This window comes from Zingiber officinale, chromosome 3A, assembly GCF_018446385.1.
Source record: "Zingiber officinale cultivar Zhangliang chromosome 3A, Zo_v1.1, whole genome shotgun sequence".
NCBI lineage: Eukaryota > Viridiplantae > Streptophyta > Magnoliopsida > Zingiberales > Zingiberaceae > Zingiber > Zingiber officinale.
In genome coordinates this window covers 152,137,481-152,157,419 of record NC_055990.1, presented here as the reverse complement: position 1 = coordinate 152,157,419, position 19,939 = coordinate 152,137,481, and the positions used below count along the sequence as shown (strand labels likewise).

The 19,939-nt window shown below is 41.4% G+C and overlaps 1 protein-coding gene across 2 annotated transcripts; it reads right to left on the bottom strand.

Annotated features, from left to right (window-relative positions):
* Positions 1-637: 637 nt before the first annotated feature.
* On the bottom strand, positions 638-6,399 carry LOC122052841. 2 transcript variants are annotated; one of them, XM_042614571.1, is made up of 3 exons: positions 2,352-6,399; positions 1,231-1,358; positions 638-995 (listed from the first exon to the last, which is right to left on the bottom strand). In XM_042614571.1, exon 1 carries the CDS (start codon positions 6,278-6,280, stop codon positions 4,178-4,180), a length of 2,103 nt encoding a protein of 700 aa, XP_042470505.1. In that variant the 5' UTR covers positions 6,281-6,399; the 3' UTR covers positions 638-995; positions 1,231-1,358; positions 2,352-4,177. The 2 variants fall into 2 exon arrangements, with proteins under 2 accessions (XP_042470505.1, XP_042470504.1); XM_042614570.1 differs by having other exon boundaries at positions 1,231-6,399.
* Positions 6,400-19,939: the final 13,540 nt, after the last annotated feature.

Genomic DNA, 19,939 nt, shown 5'->3' with positions numbered 1-19,939 from the left:
AGCTTGGATTTGAACGAAAAATGACTAAATGCATATAAATTTAAGCAAACATAGTAATTAGCTAGATAAATCTAAATTATCAACTTCAGTAATATTAATTTACTATATGAGTTTATAAATAGTATCTACACATAATAAATCAACACTAATTGTGTATAAATTTATTGCTTATTTAGTTATCACTAATTTTAAGTTTTTTTTCATAATATATGTAATTAATTTATAATTGCAAAGTTGATATAACTTTCAAAATTATTAATCCTTTTGACGTGTGATTGTAAATTTAACTGCTGTTAAAATAAATTAATTTAAATATCTCTCTAAAATTTAACTATTTGGTGCAATTGTTAGTTATCTAAATCATTGACTTAGATTAGGAATTAAGAAGAAAAAAAAAGGGCAAGGAATTGAACATCCTTAGAGTCCAAACTAACCAAAAATTAAATTATAACCAGTCAAATTCGGTCATGACATCCAGCTAAAGACTAAATTATAATACAGTCAAATTAAGTGATAACACCAAAACAAAAAAGAAATGTCCATTCTACCTTGATTGTTAAATGCCAACCAATTACCAAAATACAAAACCAAACTAAGTTGCTAGCTAGTATATAGATCCCCAAATAACAGAAATTGATGGAATAAAATGTATGTCCGATTTTAAAAAAAATTGATAATTCTTTTACAAAATTTATAACATTTAATTTGGAACCTAAATTACAGTTACATAAAATATATCACAAGCGACCACTCTTTCCTTTTGAAAAAGGTTGCAACTTGCATTTGAATGTGACAAATTCTATGCTGCCTCCCCCTTGCAAGGAAGGTGGCAATGGGATCAACGAACTGTTACCATGCCCCCAAAGAGCTGATGGCATGGAAGCAGCTGTTGATCTTATGGCCTTTTCTTTCTTTTCCTTTACCAGGGAACCATTTCATAGTGGGAGCTCGACCATCCTCCTTCATGTCCAATTCCACGAGAAGAATTTGTAATCCTTGAGAAATAATTTCAAAATCAGATTATAATTTCATGATTCAAATGGTCAACCTTGTAGACTTGAAAAATAATATCATAAATATATATTCAGACATGAAAAAAACATATCTATAAGTCAGAAGCAATTGCAAAATATTCTGTCTAATGCCTGAACCAGAAATGCCGATGACAATCGACCAATGTCTAATCTAAATCAGACAAACTTTAGACGCAGAATTACTAAAGAAGTGTACCCGTGCACTGAGTATAGACAGGAGTCCATCATTTTACTCTTTAGCAGTAAGCACTTATCATTCTTTTCACATCTCAGTGCAGCACTCGCCCCATGGAAGCCCGCACAACAATGTTCCTGAGCTATTCTCTGAAGGCAATGTCAAGAGGATTGCATTGCAACTTGTTCCGTAATGAAAAAATTTCCATTAAATGTTGACTTTACGAGAAAAAAGAGCTTCAGGCAACTAATCATTGAAAATATTCAGCTTAATAACTAGCTTTAGCAAACTGAAAACCTGACATGAATGCTACTTATCGTTGGAAGTCATCATCTAACAAGCAGAACCTACTGTGATACCAAACTGCCAAGTTTAAGACAAAACAATATCGATAGCCTAATCCAATATTATATTATAAATTAAACTGCAGTGTTCATTATATTTACTTAACTAAACTAATAATCATTATATTACATGCTAAAATGCATTGTTTGATACATAACAAAGGGAATAAGTGATAAGGAACAAACTCGGAAGCACACTGATGATGATGGTGGTTATAAAGAGTCAATGACGTCTGACTCACTGGAACCAACCAACCTCAATATAAATTATAACCACTAACACTCATTGGATATGTTGGCATGGTCAGGATGAAAATCTCAAATGGGACCTCGTACTAAAATGTAAATAATATTTTCTTTGAAAAGGAAGCTGCCAGCACATGGCCAACAGCACAAGCACCATTTTGCAGTAAGGTAAGAGCAAAACAATTGGTACACTATAATATGTTTCTAGTGGCACAGAATATCTTGAATATTCATTTTTATTCAAAACCTGAGGTAAAAGTATGAATGAACCCAAGGCCACCCAGCATTCTTTATAGGCACACAATTGTAATCCCCTCTTAACAGGACTCCATGCAAAACGAGAGTTCAAGGCCAACAAATAAAAAAGGATCCACCAATAATGTTAATTCTCAAGGGAACAAAACAATGGATTTAAGTATAAAAAGTTGAGAATATCTAGGTTGTGTTCTAATGTGTGCATTAGTCCCAAAAGGTCCTATGAAGGGCATATCTGCATGAAAATGAAATCTAATCCTCTATGAATATATAATACATAAGTATTATAGAAAGTACCTGAGATTACAACTGAGCTGCATGACAGTGCATTTTGAATCGTACAAGCTGATATACCAATCATGATGTAACAACTACCTAAATTTACAAAGCAAAAAATGAATAAAACCAAGGAAAATAAAACTGTGAATGACCATGACTGAGAACATGTGGTCTATGATCTAATCAAACTGTAAAGTCCACCTGCACAACGCTTTCAATGTGGACTATACGGTCCAGGTTCCAGAAATATTAATAGTAAAAAACAAATGCCATACACAAAAAAGAAAAAAATAACTGGAAAGATGTAATGCAAATCTTCCATTACGGTAAGTTTACCAAATGGAGACAAGGTTTATCCCCAGCAAGCACTAACTATAGGTAACAACTAGCAAAGCAAAAGAATGCCCCTTTATCATTAGGGATTTATACATGATACTGGAAAAACAAGGATGATTGGATAGACCTATTTTCATTATTCATCATTGAGGCAGGTATCGAGCTAAGAAATGATTTATTATTGAACATGACCTCAAGATTGAACTAAAGGCAAAATAATAATTAAATTTCTTAGGTGGCATACACAACAAAAATTATAAGGTAGAGCTGTAGTTAATGTCAATTCCAAGCCCAGATGGAAAAGGTTATGAATTAGTCCTAGGCCCAAATGAAAAAGGTTGAAAGTTATGCCAGAGCTAGACAAACTGGGTTTACCTTTTGTTTAAACCCCTCCACATAATAATAGCTGGCATAAACACACTTAATGATGAGAAGGAGGATCAGAGAGTATATTCATAGAAAGGAATAAAGCATGAACCATTTAGTATATTTAGGTGGAATTATGACACTTTGCTGGCTATGAAATAGCAAACCATAAAAAAAAAAAAAAAAAGACAGCCCGGTGCACGAAGCTCCCGCCATGCGGGGTCCCAGGGAAGGATCCATCGTACGCAGCCTTACCCTGCTTTTTGCAAGAGGTCGTTTCCAGAATTCGAACCCGTGACCTTTTGGTCACAAAATAACAATTTTACCATTGCACCAAGGCTCCCCTTCTATGAAATAGCAAACCATCATGTAAGCAAATTTAACTCAAGAGAAAACCTGGCAATAACTATGTATATATGAGCACTGTATAGAAAGCATTACTCTTTACAAATACATATGACAAAAGCATGGGAAAAATAGTTATTATATGGATCATACTGCCTTTCAAGTTGTAAAAGACATCTATATAAATAAGGACCATCAAAAGCTAACTCACAAGAAAGTACAATATCATAAGTAGGAATGTCTCTGACCAACCATGCTACAAAAAGCACCTGAATTTGAGACAAAAATATGCGCAAGACTTGGGAAAAAAAGGCTACGTAACCAAAACTTAGCTAAATTAACCCTCTAATGTACTTTGAAAGAATGATCAGCAGATTGCTTTCATAGTTTGTATAATCCTATTAGATTAAGCAACGGGTAGAATGAATAAAAACTAATAAAAATCTGAGTGTATACCATGCAGACAAGAAGATTTTAGAGTAGAAAAATCAATTGTCTAACTGGACTATAGTTACATTAGTTAAACATGACAAGAATGGAACATAATCAGCCAATATACAAAGGGATACAGCTACAGTGATGATAGGCAAAAATTATGTTAGGGAAAGTGAAAATGTTAGGACACTAGATATGTTTGAATCGATAAAAGCAACCTGTGTGTTTAACGAACAACCAAACTCAGGGAAGAACCACCTGAAACCTAGTCCTAATAATATAATGGTGGGTTCCCTACTTTCCTTTAGTGTACAGAATTTACAAGTCCTTTCCTTCAATAGGGCAAAACATGAACTCTCACTTTACACTATCCCTCCATGCCGAAAATCACCATCTCCAGAATCTGTAATAGGATCCAAGCCACCCGGTGAGTCATACCACTTAGTGCTGTCACTGTAAAAACCATCTACTTGCATTCCTACGAGACTTGAATCAGTCAAGGGTTTTATCAACTTGGACTCCTCATCCACACCACAATTGAGGATACTTTTCTCATCAAAGTCACTACAGTCTTCCTTTAACATCCACTTATCAGGCTTCATGCTATCCCTCATAAGCAACTTTCTATCATGGCAATCTACTGTCATTTTATCCCATGGCACAATAGCTCCAAGATCTGAACCAAAGTCTGAGTCCTCCTCAATAATTTCAGAGTCTTTACCAAACATAATATCATGCCTGCCAGGATGGTGGCTGCTATTGCTCCTCCATTTTGCAACTTCCTCATCACCTACCATTGCTGCTGTCTCATCATGCTTCACACCTCCACTCAGACTCTTCAATCTGTGCAACATATCAGACAGATCATGTGTCAATGAACTCAGCATATCTGGATTCATTTTGGCAACTCTTCCTTCAAGTATCTCAACCTCAGCCTTGAGATCATGAACCTGCTGCATAACTATGTGATAATGATCTCTGTCATCCTTGCCCATAATGCTAACAAATGACTCAGGCTCCACATCCTCTCTAACACCATACATTTCTGAATCAAATTCATAAGCAACCTTGTTTCCAACTACTCGGTGGATGATCCTAGCATTCCCATCAAGAGGCCCAGGTTCATGTCCAGTATGAATTGCATATAGCTTGAATACAGCAGTTCCTTCCTCCTGGTACACAAAGGTCTTGTCTTTATCATTGTAATTCATGATTGGAACAATAGCCCTTATCCGAAAACCACAGCCACATCGTTTTGACTGGTACGGCTCCCTCTTTAGAACCCTAGCTTTCTTAACTGACGCAGTTGCTGATGAAGGCTCTCCTGCTCGGTGGCATGCATAATCCTTCACCTCAGCTGTGAAAGGCTTGTACCTTATATACTTTTGGCGGATACAAAGAACTACCTTGTATTTGGCTGCAAGTTGTTGCAGGCAGCGCTGCACATCCTTAGCAGGCACTTCAAAGGATTCAGTGTATTCAAAGCGCCGCCTTTTTGACCGTGACAAGCTGCTGCTCCCAGGGGATGTCAGCGAGGATGACGAAGAGGAGCATACTGGGCAGGAAGATACACAAACTCGGATGAATGACTCCGGTATCCCATAGAATTTGGCACCTACTGTCCAGGACTGCTTTATCCTGTCGACGGTTTCCTTCTGACCAAGGTGGCGCAGTAGGTCAGGGTCAGCGTGAGAGGAGGTGACGATCTCCTGCCATTGGTCCACATGAGAGACCCGCTGTAGCGGGTTGTTCTTGAAGTACAGCGCAGGGAGGGGGCCGTCCACGTTAGCTCGAAGCTTGTCCTGGATGCGTTTCCATGCAGTGAGGTAGGCTGTGTCCTCGTTCCTGTCTTTCCATACAGAGCGCCACGACTTAAGCACAGACAAAGGCGTGGCAGAGCGGATCTCGTCGGTAGTCGCAAGCCGGCTTTCCATAATGCAGCGTACCATCAGGGCGTGGGACTCCCGATTAAATGTGTAAAACTGAGACGAGATGTGAGGTGCAGGGTCCATGCGGGGCGTGACGACAGGGACGATGGCGAGGGCATCACCGAGGGAAGAAACGAGAGACTGATTTGCGGCAGAGGACGAGGGATTCTGGTCTCCGATCAAGGTCTCCTCCCGGTCAATCTCCTCCTCGTCGTCAGGATCCTCCTCCTCGTCATCTTCGTCGTCGCGTAGGAGGGAAGACAAGGGGGATCCGGAATGCGTCAGAGTTCCAGAGGGGAGAATACTCGGGTCGTCGTCTTCGTCGTCCATGAAGAGGGATCCGTGGTTCTGGTGGTGGGGGAAAGAGGCGCCGAGGAGGCCGACCTGGTCCTCGACGGAAGGCAAGGAAGCCGCGGGCGCCAGAGGCGGAGGATTGGGAGTTAGGGTTTGGTGGGGGAAGGACGGGAGCGGCTGAGTCTTAAGGGAGGGGTTCATCGGCGTGATGCTCGGAGAAGACGACGACGAGGTCTTCGGCATAAACCCCTCTCGCAAACTACCTCTCTTTCCGATCCCGATCCTCCCTCTTCTGCTTTCTTTCGCCGGGGAATCCTCTTTCGCTTCGACCTTCGCTCGAGTCGAACACTGCGATGGGAGTGACCTTTTATGGCGAATATCGCGAGGGTCGTTGATGGACCAACGAAGGGTTGGATTTGCGCGTGGAGGCGGAACCGGCCAGCTACTCAAATACGATTGGGAATCGCGATGCGACGGGTCTGGAGGGAGTGAGCATTCGGAAAATTGCAAAAGACTCCCTGAAACTTTGTGTTTTTTGAAATGGTCTATATTTTTTTTTACAGTTATATATATATATATATATATATTTATATTCAAGTGCAGTATTTAAATTTAATTTGTATACTATGAATTTGATAAGTATATGGCTACTGAAGTTTTGACTTGCATTTAGGTGTATTTTATTTATCAAGTATTAAATCAGTTAGTTTTGGAAGCTTAATTTTATTATTTATAATACTAAAAAAATCGTTAGATGAAATTTAAATTGTCAAATAAAAAAAATGTAACTTAACTAAAAATTTTCAGGATGAAAATGACAGACCGGGAAATCTAAGGCATTAACACTTGAAGGTTAATGTTTTGGGTGGCATGTTGAGTAGAGAAATTTAAATTATTATACAATTTAAAAATGAGAGGATATTGATGTAATATATTATGTCAAGAGAATTAAAATTTTAGTAAATTATAAATATATAATGAGCAAAATGTAATATGATTGGTGACATGGGTTAGAACTACTAGTGCAATTTGTTATAAGTAAAATGGTTAAGTTTAATAACTTTATTTAATATAGTTAGAAATAAATTTAATTATGTTTTTCCTATATATGCATCAAATATGTAGAAACTTGATTGATGGTGTCATTTTCACTTGCTCAAGCTCCTCCTCTCCTCTAATCTTTGCCTCCCAATAGGCTAAGATCTGGCCCTATTGGTGTCGCTACTCTCATGTCCAAGTTAATTCTAAATTCACGAATAAAACCTATGGAGACACAAGAGAAAGAAGAAGAAAAAAGAAGAAATAAAAACAAGTGCCAAGGGATTAGGGTTTATTGAAGAAGAGCCGCCTCCACGTACGAGAAGAAAATTATACTTTTCACTTACCTCTGTCAATCCTTATATAATTGACAGAAGGGAATTTTCACGTAGTACTTGACATTGTCTAGCCGTTGAGGGGCCAAGAGCGATAGTCGTTAGATCATACACTGACATTATCTGACTATTGCCAAGTAGATGGTTGATAGGTCATGGAGAGTTGTCAGAGGTTGAGGCCAAGTTTTTGAGTTTCTCACATCCGAATGGGAAATCATCAGATGAATACTGAATGCTTCGGAGAACAAACTTTGAATGGCTTTCGCAAGTACTGTAGCATCCCGAGTCCAATTTGAAAATAGTAGGACTAATGTTGAGTGCTCAGGAAAGAGGATTGTAATGTTGGGAAGAGAGGTTAGTGCTAGGGAGTAACTCCAGGTACAAACACTGATCCTGTCCGTAGGCGGTGAAGATGGATAACTGACAGAGAGACTCGTACATAGAGAGTGACTCGGATGGCGGGTTGTCCGCAACAAGACATTGGGTTGAGTTAGCTATTTTATGAGTCATAGAAGAAATCAAGAAGAAGAAAATGTCAGTAGACAAGCCAGAGCAAAGCAGTCACTCCGACACTCAAGTTAAACAGGGAGCCAAGGAAAAGAGTGAAGAACAGTGACAATGAACAGTGAATTCTAATAGCAAAACTTACTTGCGCTTGCAAGTGGAGATCCCTTATATAGTAATGTTTTCTCTCTGCACGAATATTAATGTATTCTAAAATAAGACTAACCAATTTGACATACTGTAGTCTTTCCTAAATTATGCCCGCCACCTCTGCGCTTGCAGGGTGAAAACTTCCACCGTACGAATCACACATGGAATATTCCAGTGATTTTCTGACAATGGTTACGCAAGATGACAAAAGGGGATATTGGGCTATTGGTTGGTATACTTCAAATATGGGTCGATTGAGTCCCTTCTGTTATCTGATCAGAGATCACTCTTTAACGAATCTAATTGGCTGTGGAAGGTTAGACACCTCGAGAACTTGGCATCTGATCCGACTAGAGTTTGGTTGGGTAATATGTCTAAAGGGTTCGATCAAACCAATTTGATCAGATAGGGGATCCGATCGGATAAAATGTTCAGTTGATCCCTGCAGCTGTGTTACTTAACTCAGGAGAAATGTTCGCTCGGAGTCGATTAGCTGGCCTTGTCTCGTATTCATGGAGGAACTCGGGTAGCATGGTTGACTTTCTTGACTTCGACCCCCCACTCCTGGGGCCCTACCTTATTCACAATATCATAAGTCTCTCCTTCAAGTTTAATCGAAGGAGACTACAAGCTCGACCAACTAGACTCTTGTGTCCTTTTAAGCCTCTTCATTCCTGATTGTACGCTCAGCTTGAGTTGACGTCATCCCCCCACCACCATACTTGTGCCTTGAAAGCGAGATACATCACATACAATTAATGCTTAGTGAGGCAAGCATATCTTTTGACTATAATAATGATTACTGCACCCCCCCCTCTTCTAATAAATGCAACTTGTACTTTTCTACCATGTGGCCATTACCTGTGAAGAGAATATCTGAAACAATAGGTTACTGTGGGAATTAAATGTGATAGGCAATGGTTCGAATTCAATGGCCCTAATCCTCTCCTTTTGTTCTCTCTTTAGATCAAACAACTCTAGCAGAGCATCGCTAGGGTTTTTAAGGTTTCCAACGTTCCCCTCAAACCTCATTTGTCTCATTTTCGTCTTTAATCCTCCTCACCATCATCTGTGATTGCTTTGGGGTTCCCCCCTTTGTTGTAAGTTTTTTCCCTCACATCCTCTGCTTCTCTTTCTTGTTCTTCATGGTCTTCACTCCCCTTGCCCCCATTCCTGATTTATGGTATACTTTAATCGCCTCGGATTTTAATGGAGGAAGGTGGAGCGGATACACCTCACCTATGAACTCCCCTTCGACCATCATATTATCATACCCTCAATCCACGATCGTCCTAATTCCCTCCCCCCTCCCTCGCCGAAGGCTACACTACTCTTTTCAAGGATCATTTCTTGGTCGGTATTTGTTTTCCTTTGCACTCATTCTTTTTTAAAATTTCTTGCTAATTTCACATTCCCCTCCAACAATTAGCCCCCAACGCCATCAGGTTGCTATGCGAGGTCGTTATTCTCTTTCAACTGTACCGTGTCCCCCTGCACCTCCATGTCTTTCACTACTTTTATTATCTTAAGAAATCAGAAGTAGACATTTTTATCCTCCAAACTAGGATGCACACCGTCTTCTTTGGAAAAATACCCACTTCTAACAAAGGTTAGAAGTCTCATTATTTTATATCCGACCGGTTCCTCCTGTATCATTCTCTATTGGCTGGCAAATTGAGTTGCATTCTATGCCAAAGCTGGGTGAATTCTGATGGGAGCCCATGTATATCACTACCTCAGAGATTCTATCCAGTCTAAAATTCAACATCCATAAGGTGCTCCTAGAGAGTGTCTTGTATATTTTTAGACTCAGTCCCATTCAGGCCAGACTATGCTATAGATTTGGTAAGTAATTTGGCTCCCATTTGATGTTATATTTGTTGGTCCCGGTGCAGCTAACAAAGGGGGTGAATTGCCTGTCGAAATAAAACAACCCATTTCTCATGCTTTGGACTTTGATTAGTACGCATAATTAATTTAAATAAAATAATTTGAACAACTAAAATGAAGAAGAGGTGAGGAATTACTTGGTTACAACTTGGGTAGTTGTTAATCCAAGGCTTTAAAAGTACACCACTAGAAAGACTCCTTTATTGAAGGTGGAGTAGTCTCTTATAGACATTAATAGCTCACAGGAAAGACTAGGAAGTGATTACAAGACTTGTAGTTTAGTTGTTATTTAATTACTAGCTCCATGGGGTTTTTTTATAGCTTATGAAAAAACCTATTCGTTGCTTGGAGGTGCCTTCAAGAAGATCTAGGGCACCTCCAAGAGGATAAACTTTTATCCTCAACTCAATGATCACTGCTAACGGATATGTTCGGTTGAAGGCGCCTTTAATGAGCTCGAAGGCGCCTTACACTGTTCATTCGAGACGTCTCCCAAGCCATTGGAGGTTGTTGGTGCAATTTCCCTATGTCAAGGTTGACTAGGTTGACTAAGCTTGAATTGGCTCAAACTTGAGTTGTAATGTGTGAGTTTCGATGTTGATAATATATGAAGATTGTTTTGATAATGTATGGAGATTGCAGGAGCAATCACCCATTTGTGGAGATTAGTCAAGGTTGACCAGTTTAATATGAAGAAAAGTCAAGTAGGTCAAGGTTGACCAAATACTTGACTGAGAAGTCCAATTGAAAAGTTGGCAGAAGATAAAAATCCAAGTGAGACATTCTTGACTTGACACTTGGTGGGAAAGTCCAGTGAAGTTAAGTAGATGGAAATCTTGATTAGTGAAGCTAGGTGAAAGCCCTAGTGAGCGAAGCTGGGCAGATGGAAGTCCTGGTGAGTGAAGTCAGATGAAAGCCCTAGTGAGTGAAGCTAGGTAGTAAGAAAGTCCTGGTGAGTGAAGTCAGGCACGTGGAAACCCAGGTGAGTCCAGGAGGACTGGATACTTGGCACGAAGAGAAAAGTCAAAGTAGGTCAAAGGATTGACCAGACACTTGGTGACGAAGTCCCAGCAGGTCAAGGTTGACCGGATGTTGGATTTGAGAACCCTAGACTTGAGTTAGACAAGTTAAGGTTGATCAAGTTGATCAGGAGATCAATTGAACCAAGAACAATCGATCAGCCGATAGATTGGGAAAGTGTTGCGAGAAAAGGGGGCCCAATCGATCGGGTGATCGATTAGGAGGCATTCTCCCGAGCACAGAGAGGTTCCCAATCGATCAGCCTATCGATTGGGCACTGCCAATCGATCGATCGATCGATCGGGGTTTGGTTACTCCCAGTGACACGAGGAAAAGCCAGAATCAATTAGTCAATCGATTCTGGGGCTTTCTGTGAAATCACATAAAGCATCTAGATCGATCAACTGATCAATCCAAATATACCCAATTGATTGGTCAATCAATTGGGATATGATCATTGTGCAGGATGTAGGTTTTGGATGGTTGGGCTGCTGGGATCTGAGGTGACAATTGATTGGGAGGAGACTCAATCAATTGGGAGTCCTAGATTGCAGATATAAAGGAGACAATGAGGTTCAAACAGTATATCTCTTGACTCCATCTTCTCTGCTACTATTCGTCGGACCTAGAGCCTTTGAAGACAAGTATTGCTACACTTTCTAACTAGTCCAGAGGCATCTACAATCTACAAGAGATCAAGTAAGAAGGTTTTCATTTGTATTATCGTGTATTTACTTTTTATTTTGAGTTGTATGCTTGTGAGAGTCTCGTACGAGGTTTCTCCACCTCCTGTTGTTCCGAGAAGGAGTTTGTGTTCATAGTGGAGAGTGTGCACGGTGTGAATCCTTAAATTAGTCACATCTTCTTGAGGTGGATATCAAGTAAATCTTTGTGTTAGCATTGGGAGCTTGCTTCGAGTCTATTTCGCTACAAATCATTATCATCGAAGCGCGACAAGCTATTCACCCCCCCTCTAGCTCCGAAGTGTCCCAATAGAGGCACCTTCTATGAAGTAGATAAGCCTCCAGACGAAGGCGCGAGGGCACCTCCAAGTCTCTTGGAGGCGCCTTCCAAGAAGCAGATTAGCCTTTAAGCTGATCTTGTTCACGTAAGTGATGCTTTGGTTAACCGGAGTTGAGTTCACCCAAACCTAATTCCGACATTCTCCTCAAGCAGACTTCCTCCCCGGTTTCTGGTCCCTTAACATCATGCACGCCTTTCTCATCCATCGGTGTACTCTTCCGCAACATCTCGTCCCTCGGATGCACCGAGCTCATCGACTTCCTTCCCGTGTCATCCTTCTCATCTGCTGCGTCTTTCACTCGATTTCTTGTTCTCCTAAGCTTCTACATACTTAGATATAAGGCATCAAACACAAACAGGATCTAACTTAACTCGGTTGACTACATCAAAACTATCATAGGGTACATACAATCTCTCTTTTTTAATGTGCATCAATCCGGGTTAAAGTTAGGATTAAAAAATGTAATATAATAAATAAGTGAAAATTTTCAATGACACTAATTATGCAAATAAGTATAGGAATAATTTTTTTTCAATTTCAATTATCCCACCTCTTATTTAACTTATACCTATTTCTTTCTCTTTGATCACATAAAAAAATAGGAACTAATAAAATAAACAGTTAGAGAAATTTGAAAAATTTTCTAGGAGTACATAAAAAAAAATTACCAGTAGGCTAATATTTTTTAGAAATAATTTTTAAAAATATTCTATTTATAGTTGATCCGGTGGTAAGGACGGGGGACCCTTGTCGGCGGGAGGTCAACGACATTTGGAGGTCAATGGTTGAGAAGGTCAACCCCAAGGTCGTGCCGAGTGGACAAAGGTTGTGCCGAGCGGGGTAGAGGGTCGACCGCGCATCCGGCCGACCGGACATCCGGCCGACCGGACATCCGGCCAGGGGTCTCCCGGACCAGATGAAAGACAGCCCGACCAGGGGTCGGGTTTCTGATGCTCAAGTAGAGTCTATGGGACGAGCGGACCGCTCGGCCGAGCTGCATGACAATAAGACGCAATTCCATCTGAGCACATGAGCAGGGCTTCCCCGCCCGGGCCGAGGTATGCGCATTCCCGGAGGCCATGAGCGCCGAGCGGCTGGTCCGCTCGGCTCGGGAGTAGGTAAGAGCACTAGGAGACAAAAAGGACAGCTGATAACTTCATCCTCGAGACACCTGCCGCCGACAAATAGCATGGTCGGCGACCGAATTGGACAGAGTATCGTACGGTGGAAGTTTCCACCGTCACATCCGGGATATGCTCAGACGATTGCGGAATGACGTCAGACATGCTTTTCTGACACAACCCTACTGAGGTATGTTTGGGGAAGCGTGCACGCATCGAGAAGCATGCCCGCGTCTCCCCGGGGTCCTATATAAGGACCCCCAGACTTCGACGGAGGTATGCAATTCTCATCACTGTAGCCACAGTAATGCTGCCTTGTTCTTCTTCTTCTTTTTCGCTGCCTGACTTGAGCGTCGGAGGGTCGTCGCCGGGAAACCCCTCCCGGCTCGGCTTCTTTGCAGGTCCGCCGGATATCCACATCACCAGTCGAAGACAGCGGAGAGCACCACGTCCCCAGCGTCCATCGACTCAGCGCTCGGACAGGATCAAATTGGCGCCGTCTGTGGAAACACACCTGAATCTGATCAAAGACGATGGAAGAAGTTGGACGCCAACTCACGGTGACACTCTCTCCAGAAGAACTAGACGCGTTCATCCAAGCGCGGGCGTCCAAGATAATCGAGCAACAGCAAAAGGCTCAAGCCGATCAGATAGCGGAATAGGCAACGTCGGCATCAAGCGGTCGAGCGGCACTAGACGACCGGTCGGAGCAGCTCTCAATATGGGGGCAGAACAAAGGTCCGACCGGCACTCAGGTGGAAGCTCCGCCCGCCCCGATACCGTTCCATCGGGCTTTATTCCAAACTCCGTCAGAAGTCGCGCAAGCCAACCTCGACCGGGGCTCTTTGTCTGACGAGGCGCCCATCCGTGACGCAAGGAAGGGTAAGGCACCCCGGACAGATTCGTCCCCCGAGCGGATCAATCGGCAGTTCTCCGAGGCCATCCTATGCGACCCACTACCAAGGCATTACGCGCCCCCGGCGATCGGGGAATACAATGGGACCACTGACCCGGACGACCATTTGGGTAAGTTCGACAACACCGCCACTTTACATCAATATACAGATGGGGTAAAGTGTCGAGTATTCCTTGTTGGGACCGAAAAGTAGCTAGAGGGGGGGGGTGAATAGCTCTTCGCGTGCTCGTTGCTCAGCGTTGCTTGTTTCTTCAAGGATGCGCAGCGGAAATACAAAGAAACAAACTACAACAATGCTAACAATAGGATTTTACTTGGTATCCACCTCACAAGAGGTGACTAGTCCAAGGATCCACGCACACACACACCTCCACTAATAAACACTCCTTTTCGGTAACTACCGAAGGCGGAGAAGCCCTACAAGACTCTCAATACAAGTAGAAGAAAGGGTAGTAAAGAATAAGCAAAAGCTTACAAGAGATGCAGTAAAAACCCTAGCTTCTTCTTCTTCTCGTTGCAACTCGCCTCTTGACTTGGATGAACCTCCAAGAACCTTCAAGAACTAGCGGTGAGGATCTTAGAGAGTGCTGGGGAGGAGCTGAGCTGGAATGAATCGGTGAAGTTATGCTGAAATGAGCGCTGCGGCTTAAATCGATGCTAACGGTCGAATTCCGATCGATTGGAATGCTCCCAATCGATCGGGAGGCTGGATCGATCACGGATCGATCCAGGCGCCTCTGCTCTGGAAAAACTTCGGATCGATCCACGGATCGATCCGGCGCTTATCGCGGACGGCGTCCCAATCGATCCACCGATCGATTGGGACCTCTGAATCGATCCATCGATCGATCCGGAGGGTCTGTTCGCGAGGACTCACCGGATCGATCGGTGGATCGATCGGATCTCTGGATCGATCCACGGATCAATCAAACTTCTGGATCAATCACGGATCAATCCAAACCTTTGGATCAATCGGATGATCAATCCGGATCTTGGTTTTGCCCCAAGCCCAAAGCCCCCTAAACCAACATCTATTCAACCATGACTTGTTGGTACATAAGACCTAGCATCCGGTTACCCTTGACCAGCTAGGACTCTCTCACCAAGTGTCTGGTCAATCCCTTTGACCCACTTGGACTTTTCTCTTCTTGCCAAGTATCCGGTCACTCCCTAAGACCTACTTGGACTTTTCTTCCTCGTGCCAAGTATCCGGTTAATCCCTTTGACCTACTTGGACTCTCACCAGATGTCTGGTCAACCTTGACCCATCTGGATTTCTCTTGCCTGGCTTCACTCACCAGGACTTTCCCAATTGCCTAGCTTCACTCACTAGGTCTTTCACCTAGCTTCACTCACCAGGATTTTTCTCCTGCCTAGCTTCACTCACTAGGACTTCCCAATTTCCTAGCTTCACTCACTAGGTCTTTCACCTGACTTCACTCACCAGGATTTTCCTCCTGCCTAACATCCCAGTTAGAACTTCCCAGTCAAGTATCCGGTCATCCTTGACCTACTTGACTCTTCTTCAATCAACCTTGCATTGTCAAACATCGAAATCCAAACCAAGACTCAAGCTTGGTCAACCAGGTCAACCTTGACCTGAGGAATGTTGCACCAACAATCTCCCCCTTTTTGATGTTTGACAATACCAACACTATCACTTATAATACCACATGTAAGTTAGGCTAATCCCATAGCCTAAACCTTCTTCATGCCACTAGGTAATGAATACATAAGTTAAGCCCTTCATTCTCCCCCTAAGAGGGCAAACTCCCTCTAGGTGATAAAAGCCTAACTTACTCCCTTTCATTCTCCCCCTATTGGCACACATCAAACCATGCCCCATTTTTGGGCACACATCAACAGATTCACTTGTTGAAAACTCTCCCCCTGAAGAGTTGCTCATCGTCGTTCACAACTTCACTCGTTGTGATCAGCACGATAATGAAGGTCCCATACCCTTCATTAACCTTAACCCTACATTCTCCCCCAATGTAGGCAAATGCCCATCCTTGAGCATTATCCACTTGAAACCACTTGAACAATGAGGATATCCACTCCCCATTAAAGTTCAAACGCTCAACCTTGAGCATGTTCTTAACGGAAGGTTAACCACCTTCCAAGGTTCATGAAAAATAATTTTTATGTCTTTAAAGAGTCTCTCCCCATAAAGACATGGTGGTAACTTCTGTCATTGCACCAATAATGACTTGGAATCCCCAAAACTTTAGGAAACCCAATTTTAGAAGTTTTGAGGTTCAAATATTCAAAATTTGAAACAACCCTCAACCTAAACTTCAACTTAGCCTTCCTTAACCAATCCATCCTTGTTTTCCACACAAAAACATCCTTTTTATATATACAAATGTATTTTCAGGGGTTTGGAATGGTTACCTAGACTAAAATAGGTTCAAAATGCTGAAAATAAGCTTTCCCAGCCAAAATCAGCATCTTCAATCGATTGGAGTTGGGTGAATCGATCCACTGATCGATTCAATCTTCTTGGATCGATCGGCTGATCGATCCAGCGAGCTTCTGCTCGCGAGAAATGCCTTCTCAATCGATCGGCTGATCGATTGAGGCACTCCAATCGATCCACTGATCGATTGGAGGCCTGAAATTGCTGAAATTCAATTTCAGCCAATTTCAGAAACCCCTAGAAAATTCTACAAAATTCCAAAAATCGTAAAAATTTGTGTAGACATTATTTAGGGTATAATTTATCATGAAAAAATAGTTTTCTATGAAAATACATCATATTTTCAAAGATTGACACAAACTTGAGAACTTGCAAAAACTTTAGTGTTTTCTTCAAGTTTGTGTCTATCTATTCAATGGTGATTACTATCAAAAGATAGCTTCACCAAGGTTTTCCAAAAATATTTTGAAAACATTTTCAAAACCAATATCCCACCATGTTCCTTGGGCTTAATGCACATGACTTGTACATTAGCTTTCCCAATGATGAGAAAACACATACCTATGTGTTTTGATGAACCTAAAACTCAAAGGAATGCACTAAATCAACATCATGAGTTTTATTCATCTTCCTAACATCTCACTTGTATCTAATGTGCACTAAAACACATACAAGTCACCTTATAGTCCTTGTGAGATGTGAGATTTTGGTTTTGCCCTATTCTAGGGATCATGCATATCTATCTAGGCATTTTAGAGATATTAGACATCCACGTAGGATGTCACTTGTTAATAAGTGTTGTTAAATGCCATTTGTCCTTAATTACAAGGAATTAAACTTAATGCATGATTATGTTATGGCATACATCAAAAGGAAATAATTTTTAAAAGAAAATATCCTATAACTACATGATGTATGAATGTCATGACATGGTATTTTTGGATTTTTCAAAAAAAATAAAACATGATGCCATGGCATATAATGGGCAAACAATCATGACAAGGTTTAGCATAAATGAAATATACCTAGATTACCTTTCTAAGTATCCTTAACAACTTAGCTAACTCAAAATATACCACTTGTTTTAACTTAAAACGTTAAACCTAGATTGCCCTAAATGCTTCAAAGAAATGCCAAAACCTAAGTTGACATTTCTATTTCTCTTGATTTGTTTATGCCACCAAAAAAAAATTAAGCATATCCTCAAATGTTGGCATATTTCATTTTTCCTCAAGAGTAATCACATAAATCAAGGCCCGGATTGCCTTAAATTTCTAAGAGAATACCAAAATCCCAACTTGGTATTTCTCTAGGTTTTCCCAATTTATGCCATTTTAAGATAAAATCCATTTTCCACCATTAGGCACATTTTACTCTTTCAAGGAGTAAACAATAATCCTTTTCATTTTCAAAGGTTAATAATAACCTTGAAAATGCTTCTTGAGTGTCAATTTCCTCAAAGTTGGGTTAACTACCCTTCTAATCGGAGTTGACACTCTCTAACCCATCTATGGGATAGAGAAGATGCTCCTAGGAACCCAACATCTATTGGTGCTCCTTGGATGCTCTAGGTACTCACTAGGGAGAACTTCCCTAGATACCTTCCTAGTGACCTTGTTGGGCTTCTTAGAAGCCTTGGTCACATTTTCTAGGTCAACTCTAGGGATAACCTCCCTTGTGACCTTGTTAGCGACTTTCTTAGACTTCTTAGAAGTCTTAGTCACTTTGGTTGCAAAGATACTTCTAGGGATATCTTCCCTTGTATCCTTGACTTGACTTCTAGACCTAGGGTTGGTTCCATAACTATATGGAACCCTATGGTAAGAGATTACATCCTTCTTAGCCTTTGGTTTGTATCCCAAACCCCTATGGCCATTAGATGACCTTTGTGCTCCTAGACCTAGGCTATGCTCATTTTGCACTTTTAGGATATTTTCCATCCTTTTTAGGGTCTTTTCCATTTTATCAAACCTTGACCTCAAGACTTGGTTTTCTATCACTAAGTCCTTAGTTTTTGGTTTTCCATTAAATTTATGAGCATTTTTATTTCTAGGCTTGTAGCTAAGGTCCTTAGTGTGATTGCCTAAATTTTTATCTACCTTCCTAATCCTAGGTGTGGTAGTTTTAGCATGGTAAGCTACATTATTTTTCTTAATTTTACCATGCTCTCTATTCTTATGGTAAATAGCATTAAAATGATATAAGTTAGAACTAGCATGCTTTTTACCATAATGTAAAGGGGTAGGCTCAATAAAAGTTACCTTCCTTTTTACCTTAGAGGCTCCCCCTTGGCTTGAGCTTCCTCCTTGAGCCTTGACCATCTTCTTCCCCTTAGGGCATTGATTCCGGTAATGCCCCTTTTGATTGCAAGAGAAGCACACAATGTGCTCCTTGCTCTTCTTTGTTCCGGGGATGGTCTCCTTTGACTTCTCCTTGCCCTTAGGTGCCACTTGGCCCTTTTTCTTGGCCAATTTAGGGCACTTGCTTTTGTAGTGCCCATGTTCCCTACATTCAAAACATATAATATGATTCTTATTATTAATTGAACTATTTATACCTTCTTGTGTAGGGGTGACACTTGCTCCTCCATTTGATATGAATGTAGAGGCTTCCTCTTGATCCGAAATCGATTTCCCTCCAATTGATTTATCTTGACTTGTGGAGGTGGAAGCTTCTTCATCCTCTTCTTCTCTTGACCCGGATGTGGAGGATTCTCCTTCTTCTTGATCCGGTGTCACCAAGAGTTGCTCCCCCTCAATCCTAGAGGTGGAGGCTTCACTTTCTTCTTCATCCTCTTGTACATGAAATAAGGAATATGCTTCTTCCTTGCTCTTTTGATTACACTCCCTTGAGAATGAAGCTTCTTGGATTTCCTCTTCTTCGGAAGTTGAGCATCTCTCAACTTCGGAGTTCTCCTCTTGGTATTGCTCCAATGAGTCACCCTCTTTGGATTCCTCTTGATTCGGTACAGTGGAGGGGATCTCATGGATTGATGCCAATTTGCTCCAAAGCTCCTTTGCATCTTCAAATTCTCCAATTTTGCAAAGAATGGTGCTTGGCAATAAATTAACCAATAATTTGGTTACCTTGTTATTCGCCTCACACCTTTGAATTTGTTCTTGGCTCCATTTGCTCTTCTTGAGGATTTTGCCCTTTGAGTTTCTTGGAGCCTCAAAGCCTTCCAATAGAGCAAACCATTGCTCTATCTCCATCATTAAGAAATTTTCAATTCTTGATCTCCAAGAATCGAAGCTTGTAGATACATATGGTGGAGGCACCCTTGTGTCGAATCCAAGTCCGTCTTGGAATTCCATGTTGAAGTTGAGCTTGAAGAAATCTTTGACTTGAAGAATTTTGCTCCAACTTCTTCACCCTCTAGCTCTTTGCCCCTTCCGGCGATGATTCCGGTGAAGAGCAACCTTGCTCTGATACCACTTGTTGGGACCGAAAAGTAGCTAGAGGGGGGGGGGGGGTGAATAGCTCTT